The sequence below is a fragment of the Cynocephalus volans genome, chromosome 1 (genome assembly GCF_027409185.1).
Source record: "Cynocephalus volans isolate mCynVol1 chromosome 1, mCynVol1.pri, whole genome shotgun sequence".
Taxonomy (NCBI): Eukaryota; Metazoa; Chordata; class Mammalia; order Dermoptera; family Cynocephalidae; genus Cynocephalus; species Cynocephalus volans.
This window is the reverse complement of record NC_084460.1, coordinates 186,752,081-186,776,559: the sequence shown is the minus strand read 5'-3', so window position 1 is coordinate 186,776,559 and position 24,479 is coordinate 186,752,081. Positions and strand designations below refer to the sequence as shown.

Below are 24,479 nucleotides of genomic sequence, written 5' to 3'. Positions count from 1 at the left end.
GCACACAAGACCATAACCCGCGGTGGAATAAAGGCAAGGGCCATAAAAAGACCGCCAGACAAAGGGCAAATACGGCTACTATTTGAGAGGAACTGAGAAGGCTTTACAAGTTCATCTGTTGAGCTAAAAAATGTGAAGGATTAGAAAATAAATTTGGCAATTATTGACTAAACATCTAGTTTTATAGAAATTATCAAAGAGCATTTAAAATAGTTTATTGTTTAATAGTTTATTGTGGATCTTATTTGCTGGTAAAAACTTATCTTAAATATGAAGGGAAAATATTACATCAACATCACAAAAATAACTGTGGGAGGAAGGTAGGTCCAGAGGATGCTGTCCCAAGTCTTTTCACAGGGTGACATTGAAGCAGTAGGAGGAGACTAATCTTCTAGCAGCCCTTACACTCTGTTAACTAGTATACTGTTGAGTTCCTTAGAAATCTGTGTTTCCACCCAGCAGACCCAAAGCAATAACACAGAGAGGCAGAACCCTTGAAATATGAGCGGTCTGGCTTGGGAGTCACAAGATTTATACTGTTAGCTGCATTTTCCACTCTGGGTACAGTTTTGGGGAGGCAAACATGTCAGAAGTCTTGTAAAATCTTGCTGTAAATATTTTTTTAAATCAAATATATGAAGTTTCCATTTATTTTCCTAGGCATCTTGCAACAATTAATCCATGTCCTTAACTATGACAGGAAAAATTTTAGAAGGGGAATTCAAATGACTTTATTTCTAGACTTCGGTAGGAATTTTTCAGAATCCTACTGTGCCTCATTTTAAATTAATCTGCTGTTTGCCAAGCCATGATCATTTCATGTTCCTTGGGGGCAGGAACTTAATTTATAATCTACACACTGGAATTAAACTCAGTAAATAATTATGAATTTAAACTCAGCAATTATTTGTGAAGTCTTACTATTACTAGGCATGGAGGTAAGAGCTTTAGCATATATTTTCTTACCACAGCCCAAAGGAGAGAACTGTAGTCCAGCAAATTGATATGGCTGGCCCCTCGTGTCCCATAATTCTTCCCATCACCGAGCATACCCAAGCCTCCAAACTTCCAATGCAGTGGTGTTTGCATGCCACCCCAGCTGCCTCCCCCAATAAAAACCATGAAGATTCCATCTGTAAATATAGAATTTGTGATAGTTCATTAGATAAGCTACATGCATATTTTATATTTTAAGTGTGTATCCTCAGACAGAATACCAAAAAGCCTTCCCCCAAGAACACTCTGGGTTATCACTGTTATATGACATCAGCTAGGGAGAACTCTGCTCTTCTCAATCCACTGTCTTTTCTCTGATGAACCAAGAAATAAGAACTTGGTTGCCACTTAGAGACATTTCAGTTGAGAAGTGGCGAATTAATAACAAATGTTAGGTTAACTCTGGATTCTGATAGACTCAACATGTTTAAACACTTTGTAGATGAGGGAGAACAGGCTTGTTTCTCAGAGGACTAGCAGGAATTTACGATAGATGCAGAGTGATTGGCAACTCCAGTCCACAAATGCCTTGTCTACTACATCATGCCAGGCACAGAGCAGCATTAAAAACAAGCTATGGAGCGGAATTCCCCATCAGGAACCAAGCCTGCTCACATCGGTGCCTGGTGGTCCCAGAGCTTCCGCAATGTTGACTCTTTCCGTATTTCCACAGGTCGTGAGATAACTCTTAAGTTTTCATTTAAAATAAATGTTTAGCCTGATTACAATAGTCCGTTCAAGATTAATTCACACATTATGCATGATAAAATTTAGAATGTCTAATATCTCTGTCTTAACTCAAAAAAAAAAAAAAAAAAGACTAAAGAGTTAAAAATCTACCCAAAGAAAATAAAGAATTTAGATATTCTAATGTTCAAATATTGAGAAGAGTCTCTTTCTCATCTCCCCACAATTTTCTCCTTTTGCCATATTTGGTTCATTAATCCCTAAGAAACCACATTGTAAGTGTTCCTCTCCTTGCATCTCAATGTCTTATCTTGCTGCCCTTCACAGTGAAGCTCTGTTTTGTTTCTTTCTGTTTCCTCCACCCTCACGAATGATTCCGAGTCTTTGATGTGTCAACCCAGCTAAAGTATCAGGAGAAATCTAGAAATAAAATTGGTCCCCTCTCACTGAATATTCCCAGTATTTGGGAGAGTACCCCATAACAAAATGCATGCAGAAATTAGCAAGTTAGCTTACATTCTGTTGGATTGTTGTGTTGAAGAATCTGGTATCCAACACAAAGAAAATTAATGAAAAGCAAATATAATCACTGCTATTATGTAACTCATTAAGATACTGAGGAAAATCTTTCAGAAGAAAGCCATTTTTCTCATCGCCCTTTCTCAGAACAAGCATTTTTGGCTGAGCATTAAGGAGATGGATTTAATAAAATAGATTTTCTTCAGTATCCTGAATGAGATTCTGATTAATTTTTCCCATTTTGCTCTTTTTGTTTCCTTGCCGGCCACCTCCTCTTAACATAGTTAACAATGGATGAAATATGCACCATCCATAGCTAAGGAATTCTGTTGAAAATAAATGTTATATAATTGGCAGTATATGCCTCTATTGGAGTCATCTCATCCTGCAGCCATCCCTCTCAAGACATCCAGTCTTGCTCCCTCCTCTAGGGTCCACAGGCAAACATCCTTGCTCTACCTAACTCTGGAAGTGACAGCCAGTCCCAGTGCAGCCTCCTCTCCTGTAAGCAGGGATAGCCTCTGCCACTACGGCTGGCCTTCTTAGGTGTGACTCCCTTACCAATTTCTAAGTCCCTCAGACTCCAAGTTCTCAGATGGTTTCCTTGGAACTCATAGCCCCCTCCTGCCCCTAGGTGGGAATGTACACAGACATCTCTCAACAGAAAATCCTTATTCCTGACTCAGTCTCTTTTGGAGCCCAGAGATGGACAATTGGCAAAACATCAGAACCAGTGAGTCCTACCTACATAGGTGGCCTAACATCTCTTGTTAGAGAAGAAGATACTGGCATCTTGGGGAGAATTCTCACACTTTAAGATCATTGCTAAACTTCAAGACAACAGAAAAAGTCACATCAGTATCCAGTTACATATATTCCAAAGAAAATGAATCAACACTTCAATTGTTCATATTGTTCAGTTGGCAAATTTCTGCTTGCCCTTCTACTGAGACCAATAAAATGGTGCCTAATTATGGCAGCCATCAAGGCATCTATAGTGGTGTCCAAGGATGGCAACATCAGTGTAACTGACTTTCCAAAATAACCAATAGGAACTGCTAAAGAGCTTGATTCTGTTATTTTCCATCCTAATCTATAGAGAAATGTCATTCCAATTGGAGGAAATTTCCATAAATAAATCTTTAACTTCGGTTCTTAGTTAATCTTCTATATAAATGGTGAAACAAATGTAATTGCATAAGAAATCATATTTCTATTGCTGGTTTTAGTCATGCTTCATGTTGAAGGCAAGTGTTAAACAAAATGCATATTTTGGAGGTAATCAAGGACCCATGGTACCTCATAGACAGAATAGGTATTGAGTTTTAACTAAAAACTAAGTGTTCTTCACAGAAAATTCTTATTTTATAAATATATTTTAATGCCTTCTTGATGCTTAATGTTCAGTAAGATCAATTGTTACAATTAGCACATCATTAAGCTTTGTAAAATTAATTTGGTGGCAACATAGCCTTGGAACATTACACAGTGCAAGTGAATACAATCTCAGGGTTGTCTGTTTGCAAAGAAACAAGACAAATTCCCTCTGAAGTTCTGGAGGGAATAGTTTTTCCATAATACTCTCAAGACAGAACAGGAGTGTTGTGTTTGTGGGTGGGTAAGGGAAAGTGGAGGGGAAACACATGCACATACACATGCACATGCACGCTGAAGTGTGTACACATGTCTGAGGAACCCATGTAAGGGCTCTGTAGTCTCCCTTTAATGATCTGACACTACGCACCTGTAAGTTAAATATTTGACAATGGGAAATTCTCTGACAGTGCTTTTTACTGAAGAAGTATGGGATTTTTATGGCAATTAAGAGGTATAGTTAAAATCTTAACCCTGTTTAATTACAGAACTAGTACTGCAACTTCTGCAGCCACTGAGCTATGTAAGGTTCATTTAACAGCTAGCATGGGTGATAGGAAGTCCTTCGTGTGTTTGGTCACTTACAATTGGCAGCATGAGCATATATTGCAGTATGAGAAACAGCACTGGACTTGGGTCCAGAAGGACTGAGCTTGAGCCATTGCTCTGCCTTGTCCAGCACTGTGACCTCAGTGGGTCACCTACTTTCTCTGAACCTTAGTTTCCTCATCTGTAGAATGGATATAATACCTTCCCTGTCTATTCACATGGCTTCTTAAGGAACAATTGTGAACTGTCTTAGTCTATGTCTCCTTGAAGTTTCTTCAGTTCTGTTTTATGTATTTTGAAGCTTTGTCATTAAGTCAATAAATATTTAGGATTCTCATCTCCTCTTGATGAACTAATTCCTTTATCATCGTGAAATTGCCCGTTTTATCACTCATAATATTCTTTGCTCTTTAATCTGTTTTCTGATATTAATGAATTAATTCCAGCTTTATTTTGGTTGGTGTTATCATGTGATAACTTTTCTGTCTTTTTATTTTTAACTGATTTGTGTTTTTATATTTGAAATACATTTCTTGTAGATGGCATATATTTGGGTACTGCCTTTATATCAGGTCTGACAATCTTTGCCTTATTTAGAGCATTTATATTTAATATAATTACTGATATGGTTAGGTTTAAATATATAATCTTGCTATTAGGGTTTTTCCCTTTCATCCTATTTTTTCCTTGTTACTCTTCTTCTGCCTTCTTTGGATTAATTAAAAATTTTTTATAGTCCCATTTTATTTATTTTCTTGGTTTGTCAGGTTTATTTTACTCTATATATTGTAATTTCAGTGCCTTAAGATTAATATCATCACTCAACATTAACTTATCAAAGCTCACTTTCAAGTGATATTATACATCTCACATATAGTATAAGAACCTTACAATCGTGTGCTTCAATTTCCTCTCCCAATCTTTATGCTACTGTTGTCATACATTTTACTTTTATATATGTTATAACCCCGCTATAAATGACATTTTAATGAGATTTAAATAAGAAAATTCTTATATTTTTACACCTTTGTGTACATTCATCTTTCTGTCTGGTATCATTTTCCATCTGCCTGAGGACTTCCTCTAACAATTGTTGTAGTGTAGGTCTCCTGATGATTAATTCTTCAGGCTTTTTTAAAAAGTCTGAAAAAGTCTTTATTTTACTTTCATTTTGAAATATCTTTGTTAAACATAGAATTCTAGATTGATTTTTTCCTTTTATTTCTTTAAAGATATAGTTCCCCTATGTATTTTACTCAGATTGCTTTTGAAATAAAATCTGCTGTCACCTTTGTCTTTGCTCCACCATATATGACGTATCTTTTCTCTGGCTACTTTTAAGATTTTCTATCACTGGTTTTGAGCAATTTGATTATGATGTGTCCTGGTGTACTTTTTTTTAATATTTTTGTGGCTAGAGTTCATTGAGATTCTCAGCTCTGTGGGTTTACAGATTTCATCAAAGTTGGAAATTTTTCAGCCTCTTTTTCTTCAAACATTTTTTTCTATCCTGTCACCTTCCCCTTCTTTAGTGACTCCAACTACATGCATGTTAGGCTTCTTGATATTCCACCATGGCTAACTAATACTCTGTTTATTTTTTTATTCTCTTTTCTCTCTGTTTTATCTATTAATATGACTTCAGGTTTACTAATCTTTTTTCCCTGCAATATCTAATCGTCTGTTAATCTAGTCCAGTGTGTTTTTTTTAATCTCACACATTATCATTTCATCTCAAGTTTGACTTGAGTCTTTTTATATCTTTCTTTAATCTACTTAAATTTTTGAACATATGCAGTTATAGTACAATTATAATAAATGTTTTATTGCCCTTGTTTGCATAAATCATAATATTTATGTCAATTATGGGTCAGTTTTCATTGATTAAATTATTTCTTCTTTATGAGTCATGTTTTTTCTGCTTTTTTGCATTTCTAGAAAATTTTTATGATACCTTTATTGAGATGTAAATTCACACACTATACAATTTATGTTTTCAAAGTGTGAAATTCAGTGTCTTTATAATTCACAGAGTTGTGCACCCTTACCATTATTTAATATTTTTTTAAAGAAAATAAAATTTTATGAATACTATTTTTTACATTCTATGATTGTTGCAGAACAGTTGGGAGGAAGAGGGAGAGGAGAAAGGGGAAGGAAATAGGATGGAAGAAGGAGTGAGGAAGAGGGAATTGAGGCCTGTGGCACCCCTCTCATTCCCATAGGAGAGACTGGGGGGCTTCCAGCAGTGGCTTGGTCATTGCTGGGTTGGGTGCAGATTTCAGGGGGGTGTGGAAAAGACCTCAGCCCCCCACCAGCCCAGCTCAGGAGAACCCAGGACACTTCCTGCCACTGGTCAGTGGTCACTGCTGGGCTGGCTGTGGGTGTTGGGGGACCATGACTGAGGCTCTCAGACCCCCACCAGCCTGGCTTGGGAGAGCCTGGGGCACTTCCTACATCAGCTCAGTGGTCACCACTGGGCTGGCTGCATGCGTCAGGGTGGTGTGGCCAAGGCCTTCATCCTCCACCCTTGGGATTGGTTGTAGGTGTCAGGGGTCATTGCTTAGGCCCCTGGCCCTCTCCCCTTTCTGCCTTAGTATCCTAGGGGACTTCCAGTCCTTCTGTGTGTTATAGGTATTCTTTGGTGAAATGAGACCTTCCCTAGTTAATATGAAACTTTGTCTCTGGTTGTGGGTACTTTGTTTTTTCTTTCAGTTCTGTGTTGGATTATTTGCCATTCCCACCATTTAAACTGTGTGCTGGAACTAATTTGTTGTCCTTTGCTTACTTCTAAAATGGGGAAACTTCCTGTGGGGACCAGTACTTGAGCTGTGTTGTTGAGCTAGTTTGCTATTTTGCTGCTGATTCCCTAGGGAAGGCTTTTTGTGCAGCTCAGGTTTTAATGGTTGACTTTATAGCTACTTCCAGCTCTCGAGAGATCTGAAACTCTCATCTGGGCCTAAGTCTTTTTGTCAAACTGCACCCCATGCAATTCTGTATTCCTGACCAGTCTCCTCAGAGTGGTCCTGTGCTGATTGGGGGGCAGATCGGCAGTCCTCGCTGTGTCCCAGTGTTCCCCTGGTGGGCCTGTCTCCCCCATTGCCTATGCTGCAAACACTTCCCATGGGACAGGCTGTGTGCTGGTCCCTTGCGATGACTCACTGGCCTCTGAGTGGCTCCTTTTCTCCAGTTGTTGTGCCCCCTCACTCCTATGTGAGTCCATGGGAACCCTATTAGTGGTTTTGCTGTTCTGGGAGTCACCAAGGCCCTCTTCTCCACTGCCGCCTCCAAGTAACTTCTTCTGGAGGGCACAGCTGCAGCTTTTGCCAGCTCCTGCTCCGTGCACTCAGCAGCTCCAGCTTGGATGCAGCTGGGGTTTGAGAGTCTGAGTGTTTTTTTCTCTCTCTTGTTGTGGCTTCTCCCACCTTCATGCACTCTGTGGGACTCTCCTCCTCTTCCTCTGAGGTCTAGTGGCCCCAGCTTGGCTGTCATTGCTTTTTTATAGTTGTAAATTGGTTGATTTGTGGGAGAGAGTAATGCTGGAGACTATCTATTCTGCCATCTTGACCAGAAGTCCCACCACTATTTAAGTTTAGAGCATTTTCATCACCCTAAAAAGAAACTTAACACTCATTAGCAGTCACTCCCCACTCTCCTCTTCCCCAATCCTGCCCTCGACACCCACTAGTCTACTTTGTGGGTATTGTTCCCTACTCTGGGAATTGTCCTATTCTGGACATTTCATATAAAGGAAATCATGAATTTGTGTTTTTTTGTGATTGGCCTCTTTCACTTAACATAATGTTTTAAAGATTTATTCAAGTTGTAGGATGTATCAGTACTTGATTTCTTTCTATTGTTGAGTAATATGGATACAACACCCTTTTTTATTCATTTGTCAGTTGATGGATATTTGGATTATTCTTACCAGGAAATTTTTTTATTGGATGTCAAATATTGTGAACTTTACCTTTGGGGGCATTAGATATTTTAAATGCTGTATGTATTCTTGACTCTCATTCTAGGATGCAGTTAAGTTACTTAGTAATAATTTAATCTTTCCAAATCTTGCTTTTAAGATTTGTTAGGCTGATGATATTGGTTCAATCTAGGGCAAATCATTCCTCACCTTTTAGGTAAGATGTATATGTACTATACCTAAGGCCCCAAGAATCTTGATGTTTTCCTATCTGGCTGGTGGGAACAGGCACTATTCCCAGCCCTGTGTGAGTGCTGGGCACTGTGACCTCCGATTCTCTCAGGTGGTTCTTTCCCTGGCCTCAGGTGCTTTCTTCACATGCATGCACAGATCTGCTCAGCTGAATACCCAAGTAGGACCCTCTTCAGATCTCTGGAGTTCTTTCTCTGTGTTGCTCTATCCTTTCCAGTATTCTTCCTTCTGAACTCCAGCTTCCTCTCAGTCTCTCAGTTCTGTCTCCTCAATCAGGGAGTCTGATGGCTATCTGCCAGGTTCCCTTCCTTGTGCCATGGCCTGAACAATCTCTCAAACATGCAAAAGACCTGCAATTGTAGGGTTTGTCATTTGTTTCCCATCTTTCAGAGATCACTGTCATTCATTTCCTGATGTACAATGCCTTTTAAACCATTGTTTTCTATATTTTATGTGCTCTTTGGTTGTTTCAGATGGAAAGGTAAATCTAGTTCTTGTTACTCCATCTCAGCCAAAGACAGAAGTGCTGTGGCTCATAATTCACAGGGTTAAATTACTCATTGGTGACCATCAAAGCTCCTGCAGAGAAAAACATAGACTATGGGTCACCTAAACTCACTAATTATATTTCATATTGCAAATCCAGCCTTTAGAGGGGGCTGACTTTGTTTGTTATGATAGATAATATGTTAATAACCCTTGCTTTAGGAAATCCATTTGTGCCACTTGCTTCTTTGAATGTGGGAACATTTATGTCTCCTCTCACAGGTGATCAGCGAGTTTGAAGCCTCCCCTGACTCATTTTCCTACAGAATTCCTAACCTGAGCCGGAATCGTCAGTACAGTGTGTGGGTGGTGGCCGTGACTTCCGCTGGAAGAGGCAACAGCAGCGAAATCATCACGGTAGAGCCTTTAGCCAAAGGTGTGCCACCGTAGTGGGGACCTCATTTCCTGTTGTCATCTGACCATTTTTAGGTTTCTACTCCATCTGAAATAAAATCTACAATGTTCTAAAAATTAAGTAAACCAGAACATCACATTTCAGCTCAAGAAATAAGGTTGCTGCTAACTGTCCCTGGGCTTTAATGCCAATCAGAAAAGGCCTCCCCCTACAAGTGGGGGAACTGAAGGATGACTGGCTTTACAACTACAAGTGTCTTAGGAAAAATTAGGAAAAGGAGCTGCCACTCCCCGCTTTGAGTAGGTGAAAAGCACCACGTAACATTTTCCTAAGGAAGTTTTACTTTCATCAAAATCAGGTATCATACTTCTTAAAGAAAAATGTCTGTTTTATGGTCTCTGAAAGTTGGAACCTTACACATAAGAAAATCATTAGCTATTTATCTATTGACAGAATGCTATAAACAAAGACCTTAAATAATATTGGAAAGTTGGAGTCACCAAAGAATAAAGACTTCCTAAAGGTGAATATAATATATTCACCTTGAGATATTAGATTTGTCCTGAAAAAGCACATGTGGTCACAGAATATTCTCATTTTACTTCTAATAATTGCTTCTATCCATTGTTTTCAGGGTCCCCCTAAATTAGCACTCAAAGTAAGTCTGTTTTCTCACATCATAATTCCAGGCCAGCAGGAGATGCCCTCTGGTTTTAGAGTATGAAATGTTGGCAAATTATTACCAATAGGGCCTTTAGGAGCCTGAAAGAGGAAAAATTAACATTACAAGTTTCCAATTCTACCTCCAAGAGTTCTTTGATAACATGCTTATTAATGTAATAGACGAGAAATAGGTAGAATAAGATAGCGAGGGGGAAAGAGAGTGGTGTCATATTTTGAACACAAATACAGATAGAAAATAAGTATTTTTTGGTAATAAATATTTGAATTTTTTTGTCTATCAGACTCTCTGGTCGTGATATCCAATCACTCCCTAATCTTGAGAAAAGAGTGTTTGTCAAGGAAAATGTTGGACATAAGGACTGAGCTGTTAGCTAAAAAAGGAACTGCAACAGAAGATGTAGGATTAGTAATAATGTTACCTCTTCATTTCCTTTGTGCTTTCAAAGTTCTGTCTCTAGATGTGGCCAAACTGGCCCGGCTAGTGGAGTAGAAATGACATACTCAGCGGGGGAACAGCTGAAAACTGGCTACTTCCACAAGAGTAGGTCTTGTCTGGGGAGATTAAATATCATGTGGTCATGTAATGAATCATTTTGAGTGTATGTATGTCAGGCACTATGCTGGGGACACGGGATTTAGTCAAGGGAGCCTGACTGCTGGAGCAGATATCCCCTACATCTCAGTGGCTTCACACAGTAGCACAGTCCAACATGGGTAGTTTTGGTCAGGTGGCTCTCAGCACGTGGTGATTCAGCGATCCAGGCCTTTTCCACCTTGTGATTTGCAACCCTGGAGTCCCTCATTTCCAGCCACAGAGATGGAGGAAAAGATAGAGGGTCCTAGGGGAGGTTTTTCCAGGCCAGACATGTACATGTATGCGTTCTTTTTACCCATAATCTATTGCATAGAATGAAGGCAGTGGACCTACCCATTTTCAAAGCAGGTCTGGGAAGTAAAGTCAGGCTGCATGTCCAGAAGGCAAAGGAAACAGAGACCCACAGAGGAGTCTCTTCTAAGGATCTAAACAGACATGTTTGCTGCCTGCCTTCACGGAGCTTATAGTTTGGTGGGGAGACAGTCGGTAAACAAAGCATCACTAAAATATGTGTGTAATTACAAATTGTGATAAGCACCAGGAGAGGACGTCACTTAGAGCATTGGTATGATTAAATGCAGTTACATGAAAAGAAAATAAAATGCCGTTCCAGGAGGAAGGAAGCCAAGTCTGAGGCCCACAGATGAGAAAAAGTGTAGCGTGTCAGTGGTCCCAGAGGCTGGACCTCAGTGGAGATGGGGGAGGGGACAGTCACACAGATGAACCTGGGAAGGAAGGCTGGGCTTTCAAGACTGTGTCAGGGATTTCAGATTTTACTTGAAGTAAAATGGGAAGAAACTGCAGGGTTTTAAGCAAAGGAAGCCCATGACTGTGTTTGTGTGTGTTTGTGTCTGTGTAACAAACTTTACTTTCTTAGAAAAGTTTCAGATATGCAGAAAAATGGTGTAGATAGACTGTAACAGAGCGTTTCCGTTTACCTTGTACCTAATTTCCTTTATTACTGACATCTTAAATTAAATGGTGCCTTTGTTGTAATTAATGGCGGGTGTGTTTTTGAAGACCACACTGATCTCTATATCCTAGATGGACCACAGAGAAGGAAGGGTAGGAAAAGCAGGAGGCTGAGCTTGAGTGATTACCCAGCAGGGCTTGGACCAGCATAGCAGCAAAGAGCATACAAAGAGGTGGACCAGCCTAAGATATGTTACGGATGCCAGACTGTCGGGACTTGGTGGCAGACATGAAGGACGATGGAGAGGGAGATAGCAGGAATGAACCCCTGGATTCTAGCATGAGTTATTGTAAGTGGAGGAGCCATTTACCGATGAGGAAGACCATGGAAGAAGTGGATTTTTTTTTTTTTTTTGTCTTTTTCGTGACCGGCACTCAGCCAGTGAGTGCACCGGCCAGTCCTATATAGGATCCAAACCCGCAGCGGGAGCATCGCTGTGCTCCCAGCGCTGCACTCTCCCGAGTGCGCCACGGGGTCAGCCCGGAAGAAGTGGATTTTGAAGCCGATGAGAGATGCGGGCATTTGGGCGTGTTCAATCCAAGGTGCTGAGAATCATCACGTGGAGGTGTCTGTGCAGTGGGGGCATGTACTGGTGCTTAGGAGAACATCTGGCAGAGTGGTCAGCATCTGGACACCCCACTACCTGGGATGTAAGATCACCTGAGAGACAGAGGGGAGCTGGAGGAGATTAAGGTCCAGCATCAGCTCTGAGGAGGAACGGGGCTAGGAAAAGGCAAAGAAAAAAGTGTAAGGCCAGAGAGGCGGGAGAACAGGAGGATGTTATGCAGCAAATTCCAGATGCTTCCAGAAGGAGGGCGTGGTCAGCTGAGGCAGCTGCTGCTCAGAAGGTCAAGTGAAACAAGGCCAAAAATGCCCTTGGGTCTGGCCACAGGAGGAACTCACTGACTTCCCTGAGAGCAGCTTTGGTGGGGTGGGGAGGGGCACGCAGACAGACGTGAGCCTGGACAGGCGAGAAGGAAGCGGGAAGTGAGGAAGTGGACAGACTCGGGGGAATGTTCATTCAACATATGTCATCGTCATCGGGAAGAAGTGACAACGAGCAAGAGCTGGAGGGACAGTAGGGTCTCACCGGCAAAGGTTCTGGTTTTATCTATTTTTTGTTATGTCTGCTATCAAACATGTTTGTGTAGTCATGGGAAGACTCCAGTAGAGGGGGAGAGGTTGATAATATAAAAGAGCTGAGGAGTACAGGACTGAGGTTTGGCAGAGGAAACCCAAGTGGATTTATAGATTAGGTGGCAGGAAATGCAGGATTCCCAGCAGTGTTTTCTATTTTTTCTATCAAGTATTAGACAATTTGGGGGAGGATGGAGGGAGGGTCTGAAGTCTGAGAAGAGGAGGGACAGTAGGAGGTCACTGTTGTAGGGGGGTGGGAGGGAATTTACTAGGGAAACAGTAAGACCAGTGAGGAGTGCTAGATTCCAGTGGGGCTGGGGACCGTGGTGTTCAGCAGTCTCCTAGCGCTGTGTTGCATGGACTTCTCCAGAAATGTTCAGCTTCTCGTGCTCAAGGGAGTTACAACCAGAGTTAGGGTTGATCTAGACAGATTTTCTGGAAAGGGGCTGAGCTAGAGAATGCCTTGAGGATGGAGCAGATGTTCAGTCTCACAGCTGCCACCCAGAAGCCCCAGGCACTGACACCCCTTTAAGGCTGAAAGGTCCAACTGAGAGGGCTGTGGAGTTTCACAAACAGCAGATTGGAGCAGGTTATCTTGTAGATTTCAGGAGATCAAGGCAGGCCAGGAGCAGTTTGTCAACAGGTAGCAGGGTCCAAAATCCAGACTGTGGCAGAATGGAGCCCTGGAACTAGTCCTGGAGGAGCCCCATCCTGGGAAGGAGTCCAGGGCAGAGGGAGGCCTGAGAGCATGGCTGCACGGCTGAGAACAGCGTGAGAATCTGAGGATGTCGGGCTCGCAGGTGGACTAGAGTTGCTCATTAAAGACAGACTGCTGAACCCGTCAAAGATCCATTGAATCAACAAGGCCAAGGTGCTAATCTTCACTTTTAAATAAAGATTCCAGGTGATTCTCTTGCCTACCCCAGTTTGAGAACCACAGGTCTGGTGTGTTCTGTTGCTCAGTCATGGATTTTAGGCTAGGATCCTTTCATTTCCACATGCCTCAAGTGGGCATTTAGTTCTAGAAATGGGGTGTGTTGGGTGTGAAGATGAAGTATTTCTAGCCTGTGTTTTTGAAATTGCTGATTGGAAATTATTCATAAGTCCTAGAATTAATGGAAGGAGCTATGACCAGCATATTAAAGAATTATAATGGAATCGAATGGGATAGAGTCGAACTCCACCGCAATCGGGGGAAATTGCTTCAAACTCAGGTTTTGCTGCAATGTTTACTGCACAAAAAGTGAGGTCCAGCTTCTGAGTCATCTGGCATTTCCTCTTTTTCTCTACTCTTGCCCATAGTTCTCAGATCAAAAGCAGATGTTGTTCTAACTGTTAGACCTTAATGACCATGGCTGGCATTCTACACCAGGATGGCTCCATAGTGAGTTGGTTCTGAGAACCCTGCCTTTCCTGGGATTTTAGAGCTCCTCTGCAGAGGCTCCTCCCCATGCCCCTTAGCCAGTGCAAACACTCAAGCCCTCCATGGCACAGGGGTCCCAACACTGTCTCCATTTTTATGGGTCCAGAATCAGACTGAGGCTGCCTTCCACCTGTGGTCTTCATGTCTGTGCATCTAGCCAGGCTGAGCTCCTAGAGGGAGTTCCTGTCTCTTCCATCTCTATGTCCCCACACCATGACAGTGTCTGAAGCATGTTGGCTAAAATAATGGAAGGGGTCAGCCTCTGACTCCAGTTCACACCCCGGAAAGTAGCATCCCAGTGTATGGCAAAGATTGACAGATTGTTTTCCTCTGGAAGACTTGCATCTGGGAGTCTCTGCCAGCTTTTGTGACTCATTCAAGGAGGTAGCACTAGGAACCTGTCACTGCTGGCCACTATGGTCTTCAAGCGTTCACCCTGGTCTTTATCCTGTCTCCTGGGTCTGTGCCATGCCAGATGCCCCTGGCAGGTACTCTTGTTTGGGCATCTGAATCACTGCCCCAAGCAAATGGTTGTTTTTCAAGAGAGACCACTCTGAAAATGTTCATTTTCTTCAATGTGTGTACTGAAGATTAAGCTGATATAATAAAGTTGGGAAAGTCCCACAAAACTGATAAATATAAATTGCTCCAGTTTTACTTCTTCCTGTCTTTGAAGGCTGTAGGTTTTGTATTGTCTACTCTCTCAGATATTAAAAGTGTATTTTAATGTACAGTTTTGGTGAATAAATTTGAGATAAATTTCTTCATAAAGTACTTAGAAATATAATTGGGCTCATAGAAAACACAGCTTGGAGCTGTTTGGCTTATGAAGCCCCAAATGTTGAATTGGGACTCTTCATGTTTAGTCAATAGAAGAAAAAAGTACTACAATGGGGATTTTCAGTTATTTGTATGTTCTTAAGATGAAAATCTTTTGTAGCCTTGATACCAGAGAATTGTAACATTAATTGACAGTTGTAAGGTTAGTTGACTTCACTCGCTGTTTGGGGGAGTTGCTCTATTTGGGAAGGTCATTTTGGCCTCTGTATAGACAAGTCTATGGAATAATCAGGTTTCTGCTCTGTTTGGTGCTCAGCTCCTGCAAGAATACTAACCTTCAGTGGGACAGTGACTACTCCATGGATGAAAGACATTGTCTTGCCCTGTAAAGCTGTTGGGGACCCTTCTCCTGCAGTAAAATGGATGAAAGACAGGTAACCAGTAACCCAATGTATGCCTGTGATGAAACCCTAAGAGATTAGGTCTGACATACCCATTTTGGGTCTAGCTGTCTTCTAATTTTGTATTCATTTATATTAGTGAAAGATCACTCCTCTGAGGTGAGGGTGAAGAAGGAATCTCAGCTTTAGCATGGAAAGGATCTGGTGTATTGTGTTAGTCCTCTATAAATTCAGAGCCTTTAAATTCATAAGAGGATGCTGGCAAGGAAAATAGTCTAACCAATCGGGTAATCATTGCAGATGTTTTCTGTACCTCATAAGGAAAATCGTCTGCATGACTGTGACAAATGTACCCAAAGTAATCGTGAGACTTAATACTATCCCTTCCTCAGAAGTGATGAACTAACTAACCCTAACTCAAATGCTCTGAGAAATAACTTTAAGAAATAAAATACTTTAGAGCTTTGCTAACATAAAATCTAGTTTTCCATACTCAATAGTAAGGATTAAAATAATAACAGCCAAAATAGAAGAGAGAAATTGGATGAGATGTATTTTGCCCATATAACTTTTTTAAGTGCTTTATCTCTTCTCAGAGGAAAAATTAGGATGTAAATAAAGAGTCAAGAGAATTCATTTATGAACATAGAGATTTAACATAATGGATTCCGAAGAGTGCCTTTTTTCAAACAAAAGCACTCCTTAAAAAAGGCATAAACTATTGAAATAATGGGCTTAGTCCAGTGACCACTTTTTTCATCGTATTTAAAGTCAGTTAATCCAAAGTAAATATGTAAGCTCCCAAGGTCATGTTGGCATTCTGCCTGATGTGAGAATCATCCCAGCAGTGGGACAATCTACCACCAGGGCAGTGGCTCTGCTGGCCAGGGAATTTTTTCTGTACTAAGGTCAGTTCATCATCATCTTGTTATGCCACATTTCATTTTCTTAATGTCCAAATCAGTATGAATTGTGACTTTAAGTGAATCTATAAGAAATCCCAAGATTTAGTCTCCCCTATATGATTTGGTCAAATCGGAGCTTCTGCTCCCAGCAGGAATGTCCAGAATTGCCAAAAGAAGAAGTTGCCAGAGCCTACAAGGCAGGGAAAAGAGAACCCCATTGGGGATGTGCTGGTCATTGCATGTGTGAGGAGCCACCGACTCGAACCAGAGGCCAGGTCCTTGCCATAGACTTAGCTTTCAACATATTATTTTTTTAAAAGAAAAAATCAGCTTTTGATTATTTTCATTATTAAATCATAGTTCAATTCCATCATAAGACAGGAAATATTAACTTCCAAATATGTTGTTTGCTTCAGAGAGTCTTTATGCTTTTCCCCAGCCTCAGCTAATTTGGATTGTAATTTCTTTAATCTGTGCATTTTTCTTCCTGTGAGGTAGTAACGGGACACCCAGTCTAGTGACGATTGATGGGCGAAGGAGCATCTTCAGCAATGGAAGCTTCATTATCCGCACGGTGAAAGCAGAAGATTCTGGCTACTACAGCTGCATCGCCAACAACAACTGGGGATCAGATGAAATTATTTTAAATTTACAAGTGCAAGGTACAAAATTTGGGGACTCTATTTAATAATATCTTTTGCATGTATACCTTATATGCAGAGTAAAATTGAACAAATTTAAAAATCAGCCTTATAAGAAACTAACTTCTGTTTTCATATTACCAAAAAAAAAAAAAAAATACATGTTCATTTTGAAAAATATAATTAAGCAAATTGAAGAAAAAAATGCATTCACAATTCCAAAGAGAATACTGGGATGCAATACATTTTTGCATATAAAATGCTTAGTCTCTTTTTTCTTTATTTGTGCATCTCTGAAAAAGTCCTTCTGAATAACTTCCATTAATTGTGCTTCCATTAGTATGTATAAGTATAATGCAGAAAACACAAAGAATAAGTCTGAATTGTAGTTTTTTATGTCTGCTAATTTACTCAATTTTTATATGCAATGTATGTAAAAAGTACACTAATTAAAACTCTGATTATATTGCTATAATATTTAACTGTGTATTTAATACAAGGTATTTAGTTTTCTATATAATACACAAAATGTGCAGAACAATTTCAAAAGACTGTTGTATTAAAATTATGTGTAAAATCCCAAGTGGCCATTGATTGGGTTCAGATTTGGATGCACAGTGATGTTTTATTACTAGGAAAATCAAAGGGTATGCTTCTTTGGACTTAGGTGTTGTCACATTAATAGATTACAGCAAGTAAAAATAAAAATCAATACTGTCCTCAGTGGGATGAGAGGGGAAGAACTAAAAATACTGCAGAATTGATCTTGAATGTCAAGTAAATTGAAGTCAGGAGAATTCCAGGGCATTTTGGAAAATAGACAATATATTATGACTCTGGAGAGATGGGTCAGTTTTTTAGGTCTTTGGGTCAATACATCAGGCTTCTCTCAGGAAGAAAGAAGGGCATTTTATGTGATACTTTCTATATAATGTGGATATCCTGAGTCTAAATTTCTTCAGTGTTTTCATCCTCAGAGACAGTCCACGATAACATCGAGGCCCGTTGTTTGGAAGTGTGTATTCTGAAAACCTCACATGGGTGTTTGGCTCGTGCTCTTTTTCCCACTAGCTGCTTCTCTCCCTACCCCTTCCCCATCCCTGAGAAGAACAGAAGAGGATGCTGTTCATTGTTTCCACTTGAATTTCATGGCTGAAACTCACAGTGAAAGAGTGCATGTGTCCTTATAAGTTTAAGGAAAATTTCAATTAGTGGTGAATAACTCAGAAATTCAAGGAATTGGTGAGGAAATGAGTTAGAGATGAATCCAAGTAGAAATGCGGCTGAATTTTCTTTAAAGAATAGATTGGCACTGTTCTCCCTCCTTAGTCCATGATATCAACTAAATAGACATCTTAACAGAAGATATTTTACGTATTTTGGCAACCTGAAACACTTATTTACAATGATTCCGTAAATTACTGTTAAAGGAGATTTTTTAAAATGTGGAAAACTAACTCCCGTTTTGTAAAAACTGTTTCCCTCTAGTTCCACCTGACCAGCCTCGGCTCACAGTCTCCAAAACCACGTCTTCCTCCATTACCCTCTCTTGGCTCCCTGGGGACAACGGGGGCAGCTCCATCAGAGGTAAAAGACAGAGGCCACCCACAATGGTTGATTCATTGTATTATCTGCAGGTCAATAAGTGGTACCTCTTTATCAAATAACTGCTTGTTGTTGGTTTATTCTCCAAAAAAAAATGTGTATATAATTAATTCTTCCATTACCTAAGCAAGGAAACTATGTATCTGTTTCTATATGATTTCTTGAAACTCAAATCATTCATCCAAGGAATCCCATTCACAAAATCATTCTGGTGCATCGAGTCTGAGTGATATATGAACAAATACAAAAGAGAGAGAGAGACAGAGAAAAGAAATTTGGTAGTCTCTCCCCTGGGATTCTTAATACTGTTTATTTTCCCTTTTATCAACACTATAGCATTTATTCTGGTAACCCAAATTACTTATAATGTACTAAAAAACAGGACCTAGAGTTTAGATGAGAAATAATCTACTTGCACAAAGCCTTTACAATTAATGCATAGTAGAGAAGTATAAATGTGGTTTATACTGAGGAAACAAGGTAGTGTGTTAATCCTAGCATATGGGTAGTTGGAAGACATTATTCTGATTGATTTGTAGACCAGGAAAAGGGATTTAGTCCAGAGCAAGAGACAGAAGATGCACAGAAATTAGGGCCCGAGTCACAAAAACAGTTCCAGTGCAGGTGAGAGGATGGGGACTTAGACTTCTGCAGGCAGAGAACACCCTTTCTTCTGAGAGAGGAGAAGACACCTGGAAATACAGGGACATGCAAGGTGAAGCCAGAGGTGTGCTGGAGCCAGCTGCATCCAGCTCCTGAGGGTGAGATGTCCCTTCTCCTCTCATCTCTGTGCTCAGTGGTGCAACCACACCAGGAATATCCACACACCACTGCAATCTGAAATGCTACGAATCAAGGCACTTTTTCCCCCTCCAAAAGCCAGTTTTTAAACATATATCAGAACTCCATGGGTAAAGGGAGAATCTTCCTTTTATTTTAGGGAAAAAATTGCTGAGGTCACTTTTTTAAAATAGTTGGATGATTAGGGGGAGGTTGTGTTTGTGGGTTTGAGGAGCGTGGGCTAGGTTTGTAACAGCTGCCATGTGAAATGCACAGGGAGTCATTAGATGAACAAAGTTGTGGCCAAACAGCAGCAGGGACCCAGCTGCAGATACAGGGCACAAATGGTAGTGGTCACAGTTATCGCAGTTTAATGACTTTCTTAAGTGATGCTGGATGGCTGGGAAGAAAAACGAATTGCAGGTTACCAAAGTTGGTGACTGTCAAGAGAAGTGTGGCCAGAAGTCCAAACAGCGAGGGACACTAGCTTCCTTATTGAAATGACCTACCAATGGTTCTGGGCTGGTAAGAGGACCTGTCCGTACAGGAAAAAAGACAAAAAATGGGGCACCTGAGGCAGGGCTTGAGGGACCCTCGGCTGCAGCCTCAAATGCGATGAAGTGTGGGTTCTGTAACCATGAAAGCGTGGGACAGGCAAAACAAGGAGGGCAGAGAGTGCAGGGTGTTAGAGATGAACCTAGCTTCAGTAAGGAGGAGTTTCCAAGACAGAGGTAACCAGGGCATCCCTGAAATACAGCAGTGACTGTAGCACTGGTGTAGGGATGTGTCATACCTCGGCATGCCTGTGCTGTTGGACACTGATGTCACAGACAACACAAGGGAGCAAGGAACCACGTGGGCCTCTCACCAAGGGTTAGAAGAGTTTTCCAAGGTGGCTTACATGGTGGAAATTAGGAGGGAGGCGCAATCCCCAGGTCACGTAGGGCAGCTGGAGTGGAGGTCGGTAGGTGACAACAAGAGCACCGAGGTCACAGGTGTCATATGTCGGGTGCTATGGGAACTTAGAGGAGCTCAGATGAGGAGCACACATGTGTTAGTCCATTTCCGTTGCTTATAATGCAATACTGAAACTGGGTAATGCATAAAGAAAATAGGTTTATTTCTTATATTTTTGGAGGCCAGAAGTCCACAGTCCAGGAAACAAATATATCTGGTGAGGGCCTTCTTCCGGGTGGGAACCCTCTATAGTGTCCCGTGGTGACCAGGGTGTCACATGTGAGAATGGCTGAGTAAGAGAGAGCTAACCTTCTCCCTGGCTCTCCTTACAAAGCCATCAGAGCCACGCCCATGATAACTCACTACCCCATGAATGGGTTAATCCTTTCACAAGAGTAACAGCCTCATGAGCCAATCACCTCTCAAAGGCTCCACCTTTCAAATACTGTAATCAGATTTCCCATCCTCTTAACACTGTTACAATGGGGCTCAGGTTTCCAATACAGGAACTTTTGGGGGAAACATTTAACACATAGCAACACAGGAGAGAATATGAGGCTCAGGAAGGAGGGACCCCATGGCCACAGGGAGCCAGAGGAGGAGGGAAGCTACTGACCATGACCACAGAAGGAGGAATCAGAGATGCATGATTGCCCCATGAGGGGTTTGGAAAGCACTTAATGCTGCCCATTTGTGGTTAGGAGATACCATAGTGTCGAGGGTGAGAAGTGCTTTGCCTGGAGTTCCACAAGGCTGGGTAGAAGATCCCCACTCCATTGGCATGAGGACACCCTGTACAGGCAGGCTAGCTCCAGTCTGTGTGGCTGTGAGCATTTAGGAAACAGGGACACAGCAGAGAGGACATGTTTGCCCCAGGAATGCGGTTGCAGAAAACAGGGATAAAGGAGCTAACAAGGCAGAGAGTGACGGTAGAGATTAAATCTTCCTTACAGGACCTGGGGCTCAACACTTAACCTCTCTGAACCTCAGGTCTTCATCTGCGCTGTGGGGTAGTCATCACTATTTCATGGGGCTGTGTGAGGCTAGAACAATGCTTAGCACATAGGGCGTGCTCAAGAAATGGACTGTTGTTAGTAGTAGTTGTAGAAATAGAGATAATAATGGTCACGTGGAGAAATGAATTGTTGGAGGAATTTTTGAAACTAAGGAGAACCCAGGTCACCATTGAAATGCTGAGATGGCTACAGAGCTTAAGCCAATTCCTCTAGCGTCTGTGGACTGTCAGAGCAGTAATATATGGGGAGGGGATGGTCAAGGGGCTTTTTACTCCCATTGATAAACATATCCCTTTTCCAGAGCTTTGGTTCTCTCAGAGGTAATTTGGCTTCAGCCTGTGTCTGTGCCCAAGGATTCAGGCACACAAGCTCTGAAGGGCAGGCATTTAGCTGTCCAGCATTCCTTATCTGCTGTCTAATGAGGCTCTCAAAGGGAATAAGCAGAAAAGTAGTTTTACTTTCTTCACATTGTCCAGCAGTACTACCATTGCAATACCATCTGGTGTGGCCTAAATCCCTCAATAATCCAAATACCACGGGCCTTCTCCCAGACTGGACTGTTTCCTGAAATCAGGAAGATTTAACATGTTCTCTTCTGAAAATGCTCCAATTCTGAGAACTCTCCCATGACCCATACAGAGTGCAAACATGAGTCAGTTTCCAGTGGAAAGCAAATAACGCTCGTGTGAACGTTTCTCATTTTCTGAAGGGTATATCCTGCAGTATTCCGAGGACAACAGCGAGCAGTGGGGGAGTTTCCCCATCAGCCCAAGTGAACGTTCTTACCGCTTGGAAAATCTGAAATGTGGGACGTGGTATAAGTTCACTCTTACTGCCCAAAACGGAGTGGGACCAGGCCGTATAAGTGAAATCATAGAAGCAAAAACATTAGGGAAAGGTAGGTGTGCCTTCTGGTCCTTCTAGATCTCCTCTGTCTTCCAGCAAGAAGGGGGTGAGATCTTAAAAGATGTATCATGTATCTGTGCACTTGTTTGTGTACTTGAACTTTGTTATTCTGCAAACAGTCCAGCGGTGTCACAGTGAACTCAGAGAGGTGGCCAGTCCTGAGAGTATTCTGGTTCTTTTTGTTGTTGTTGTTATTTTATTTGCAATTATAAAGAACAGTGCCATTTGAAAATCAAGAGTTTTGGTGCCAACATAAAGTGCCAAGGTTGGGCAGCCATTAAATGTAACCTTTGACCTCTCACCCCTTTGGGGGGGAGCAACTTTTTTCCTTAGTCACATTGACAGCCCCGTCTTCCTATAAATTTTTCATTGCCTCATAGTCCCCACTTTTCAGGCAGGGAATGCCTGGGATAAATTATTAACATTTCAATAATTGGGCTGGGTTTTTACCTAACACATGGACACTTAAGGAAATAAGCCCCAGGGAACTGACATTCAGAGGTGAACTTTGCACCTGGGCAACGGCAGGAAGAGGGAAGGATGTACTCACATGAGCTTGTGTGACTGTGGTTGGGAGGTGAAGAGGAGGTCTTCCTCGGTCTCCCTCACGTCTGAACCTTACTGGGTGGGGTGGCCTCAGACTGCAGGAGAGCCGGAGCTGGGAGGATTAGGGTGGTATCTGGTGCCAGTGTTTTGAATAACAAGTGGTAGGTTCAGATGAGAAGGGACTAATTGATGCACAGTCCGAATCATTAGGTCCCTGGGCTCCAGTGCAAGTATTTGGCTAGTGAGGAATACCTGCTGATGCTTCCCAAATCCAGCTGTCTTCTCTTGAGTCAGGTCCATCCACGTGAGGGTGGAAGCAGGCCAGCCCAGCACACTACAGTGCGTGAACCACTGAGGGAAACTCGTATGTGAAAACAGCATTGTCCTTCAGGGGACTCTAAGATACACAAAAATAACCTCCCCCCACCCATTTTCCCCCTCACCCCTAGGCCATTATGGTTGGAGAAAGGCCATTGTCCATAAAGTCTCTATTAACAGCAGACACATTGCAGGTGGCCTGTGACCCAGATGTGGCCGGAGCTCCTGGCCTGGGTGTAGAAAGCAGCCGAGGGAATGGTATGAACACCTTGAGGGCATTCACTGGCCCCGTGTGGGCTGACTTCCCATGTGCACTCTCCCCAGAGCCCCAGTTCTCCAAGGAGCAAGAGCTCTTTGCCAGCATCAACACCACGCGTGTAAGGCTCAACCTCATCGGTTGGAACGATGGTGGCTGCCCCATCACCTCCTTCACGCTGGAGTACAGGCCCTTTGGAACCACAGTGTGGACCACAGCTCAGCGTACCTCTCTCTCCAAGTCCTACATTCTGTACGACCTGCAGGAGGCCACCTGGTACGAGCTGCAGATGCGGGCGTGCAACAGCGCCGGCTGCGCAGAGAAGCAGACCACCTTCGCCACGCTCACCTATGATGGCAGTAAGCTGGCTGGCCCGGCCGCCTCCCATCTGTGTCTGGGGGATGTGCATGTGTGCGTCCAGTCCTCGTCCCACTGAACATTCATCTTTGCCACGTATGACCAGTGCCCAGTTGGCTTCAGGGCCATTCAGTGGCCTCTCTTGAGCTCCCTAGTTCATTGCACCCAGATGACCATCACTGTGTGTCCAGAAATAAGGGACAGAGGGCCAAAGGGAGCCTCCCTGGGGAGTCTTGCTACAGGAGTGATTCTCCTGGAGCTGCAGGATTCTTTGCCATGTGGTTCTGTGCCTTTGTCCGTGACTGCAAGCTAACACTGCTTTTATTGTCTCCACCCTTTCCCCACCCCATCCCAATCCACATAACAACTTTCTGTTTTTCTCTCATTAAGCCCTTAAACTGCATGTGAGAAAACAGTTTTTCATGATAAAGGAACTTATGTTAGTCTCTGAGAGGGAACAGGGGTCCCAGTGGAAATAGAGTAGCCACAGGCAGAGCAGAACTTCCAACTTGGTTTCTCCCCCAATGTGGTTTCATTCTTTGGTCTTACAAAATAAAGGACTTTGACACTTGTCAAACACTTAAACACTTTTCTTAGCATTTAAGGGTTCACCTAAGTCTTCTGTTAACACACACATTTGAGTTAATAAGTTTATTTCATAGTTAAGATTATCGGCTAGCAATGTGCACACACTGGTTCGCAGCTTCTCTATAACAGGTGCAGACACCAGAGCACTCGGCTTAAATGTGCATGCTGGTGATATGATCACAGCTAATGATGTAATTAGAAATTACTCATGCATAGGATTTGCAACTGTGATTCTGACTCACAAAGTACTCCCCAGAATTTAAATGTGTGTCTTCTAAAAAATATATAATATTCTCACGTTATCCAGGATTGCAAAGTACAGAAAAGTCCTGTGAGCTACATTTAATTTTCAGAAATCTGAAATGATTTTATCACACTGAGAAATATGAATGAATATTTATATTTTCCTTGAAA

At 42.0% G+C, this 24,479-nt stretch overlaps 1 protein-coding gene across 1 annotated transcript in view; it reads left to right on the top strand.

Moving 5' to 3' along the window:
* The window catches only part of DSCAM (DS cell adhesion molecule), a 607,645-nt gene that overhangs the window by 533,096 nt on the left and 50,070 nt on the right, over positions 1 to 24,479 (top strand). Inside the window, exons 21-26 of the mRNA XM_063083118.1 lie at positions 9,065 to 9,218; positions 15,106 to 15,223; positions 16,594 to 16,757; positions 18,225 to 18,323; positions 21,804 to 21,992; positions 23,189 to 23,479. Of these exons, the coding sequence (XP_062939188.1) occupies positions 9,065 to 9,218; positions 15,106 to 15,223; positions 16,594 to 16,757; positions 18,225 to 18,323; positions 21,804 to 21,992; positions 23,189 to 23,479 (1,015 nt within the window). The remainder of the gene's footprint in view (positions 1 to 9,064; positions 9,219 to 15,105; positions 15,224 to 16,593; positions 16,758 to 18,224; positions 18,324 to 21,803; positions 21,993 to 23,188; positions 23,480 to 24,479) is intronic.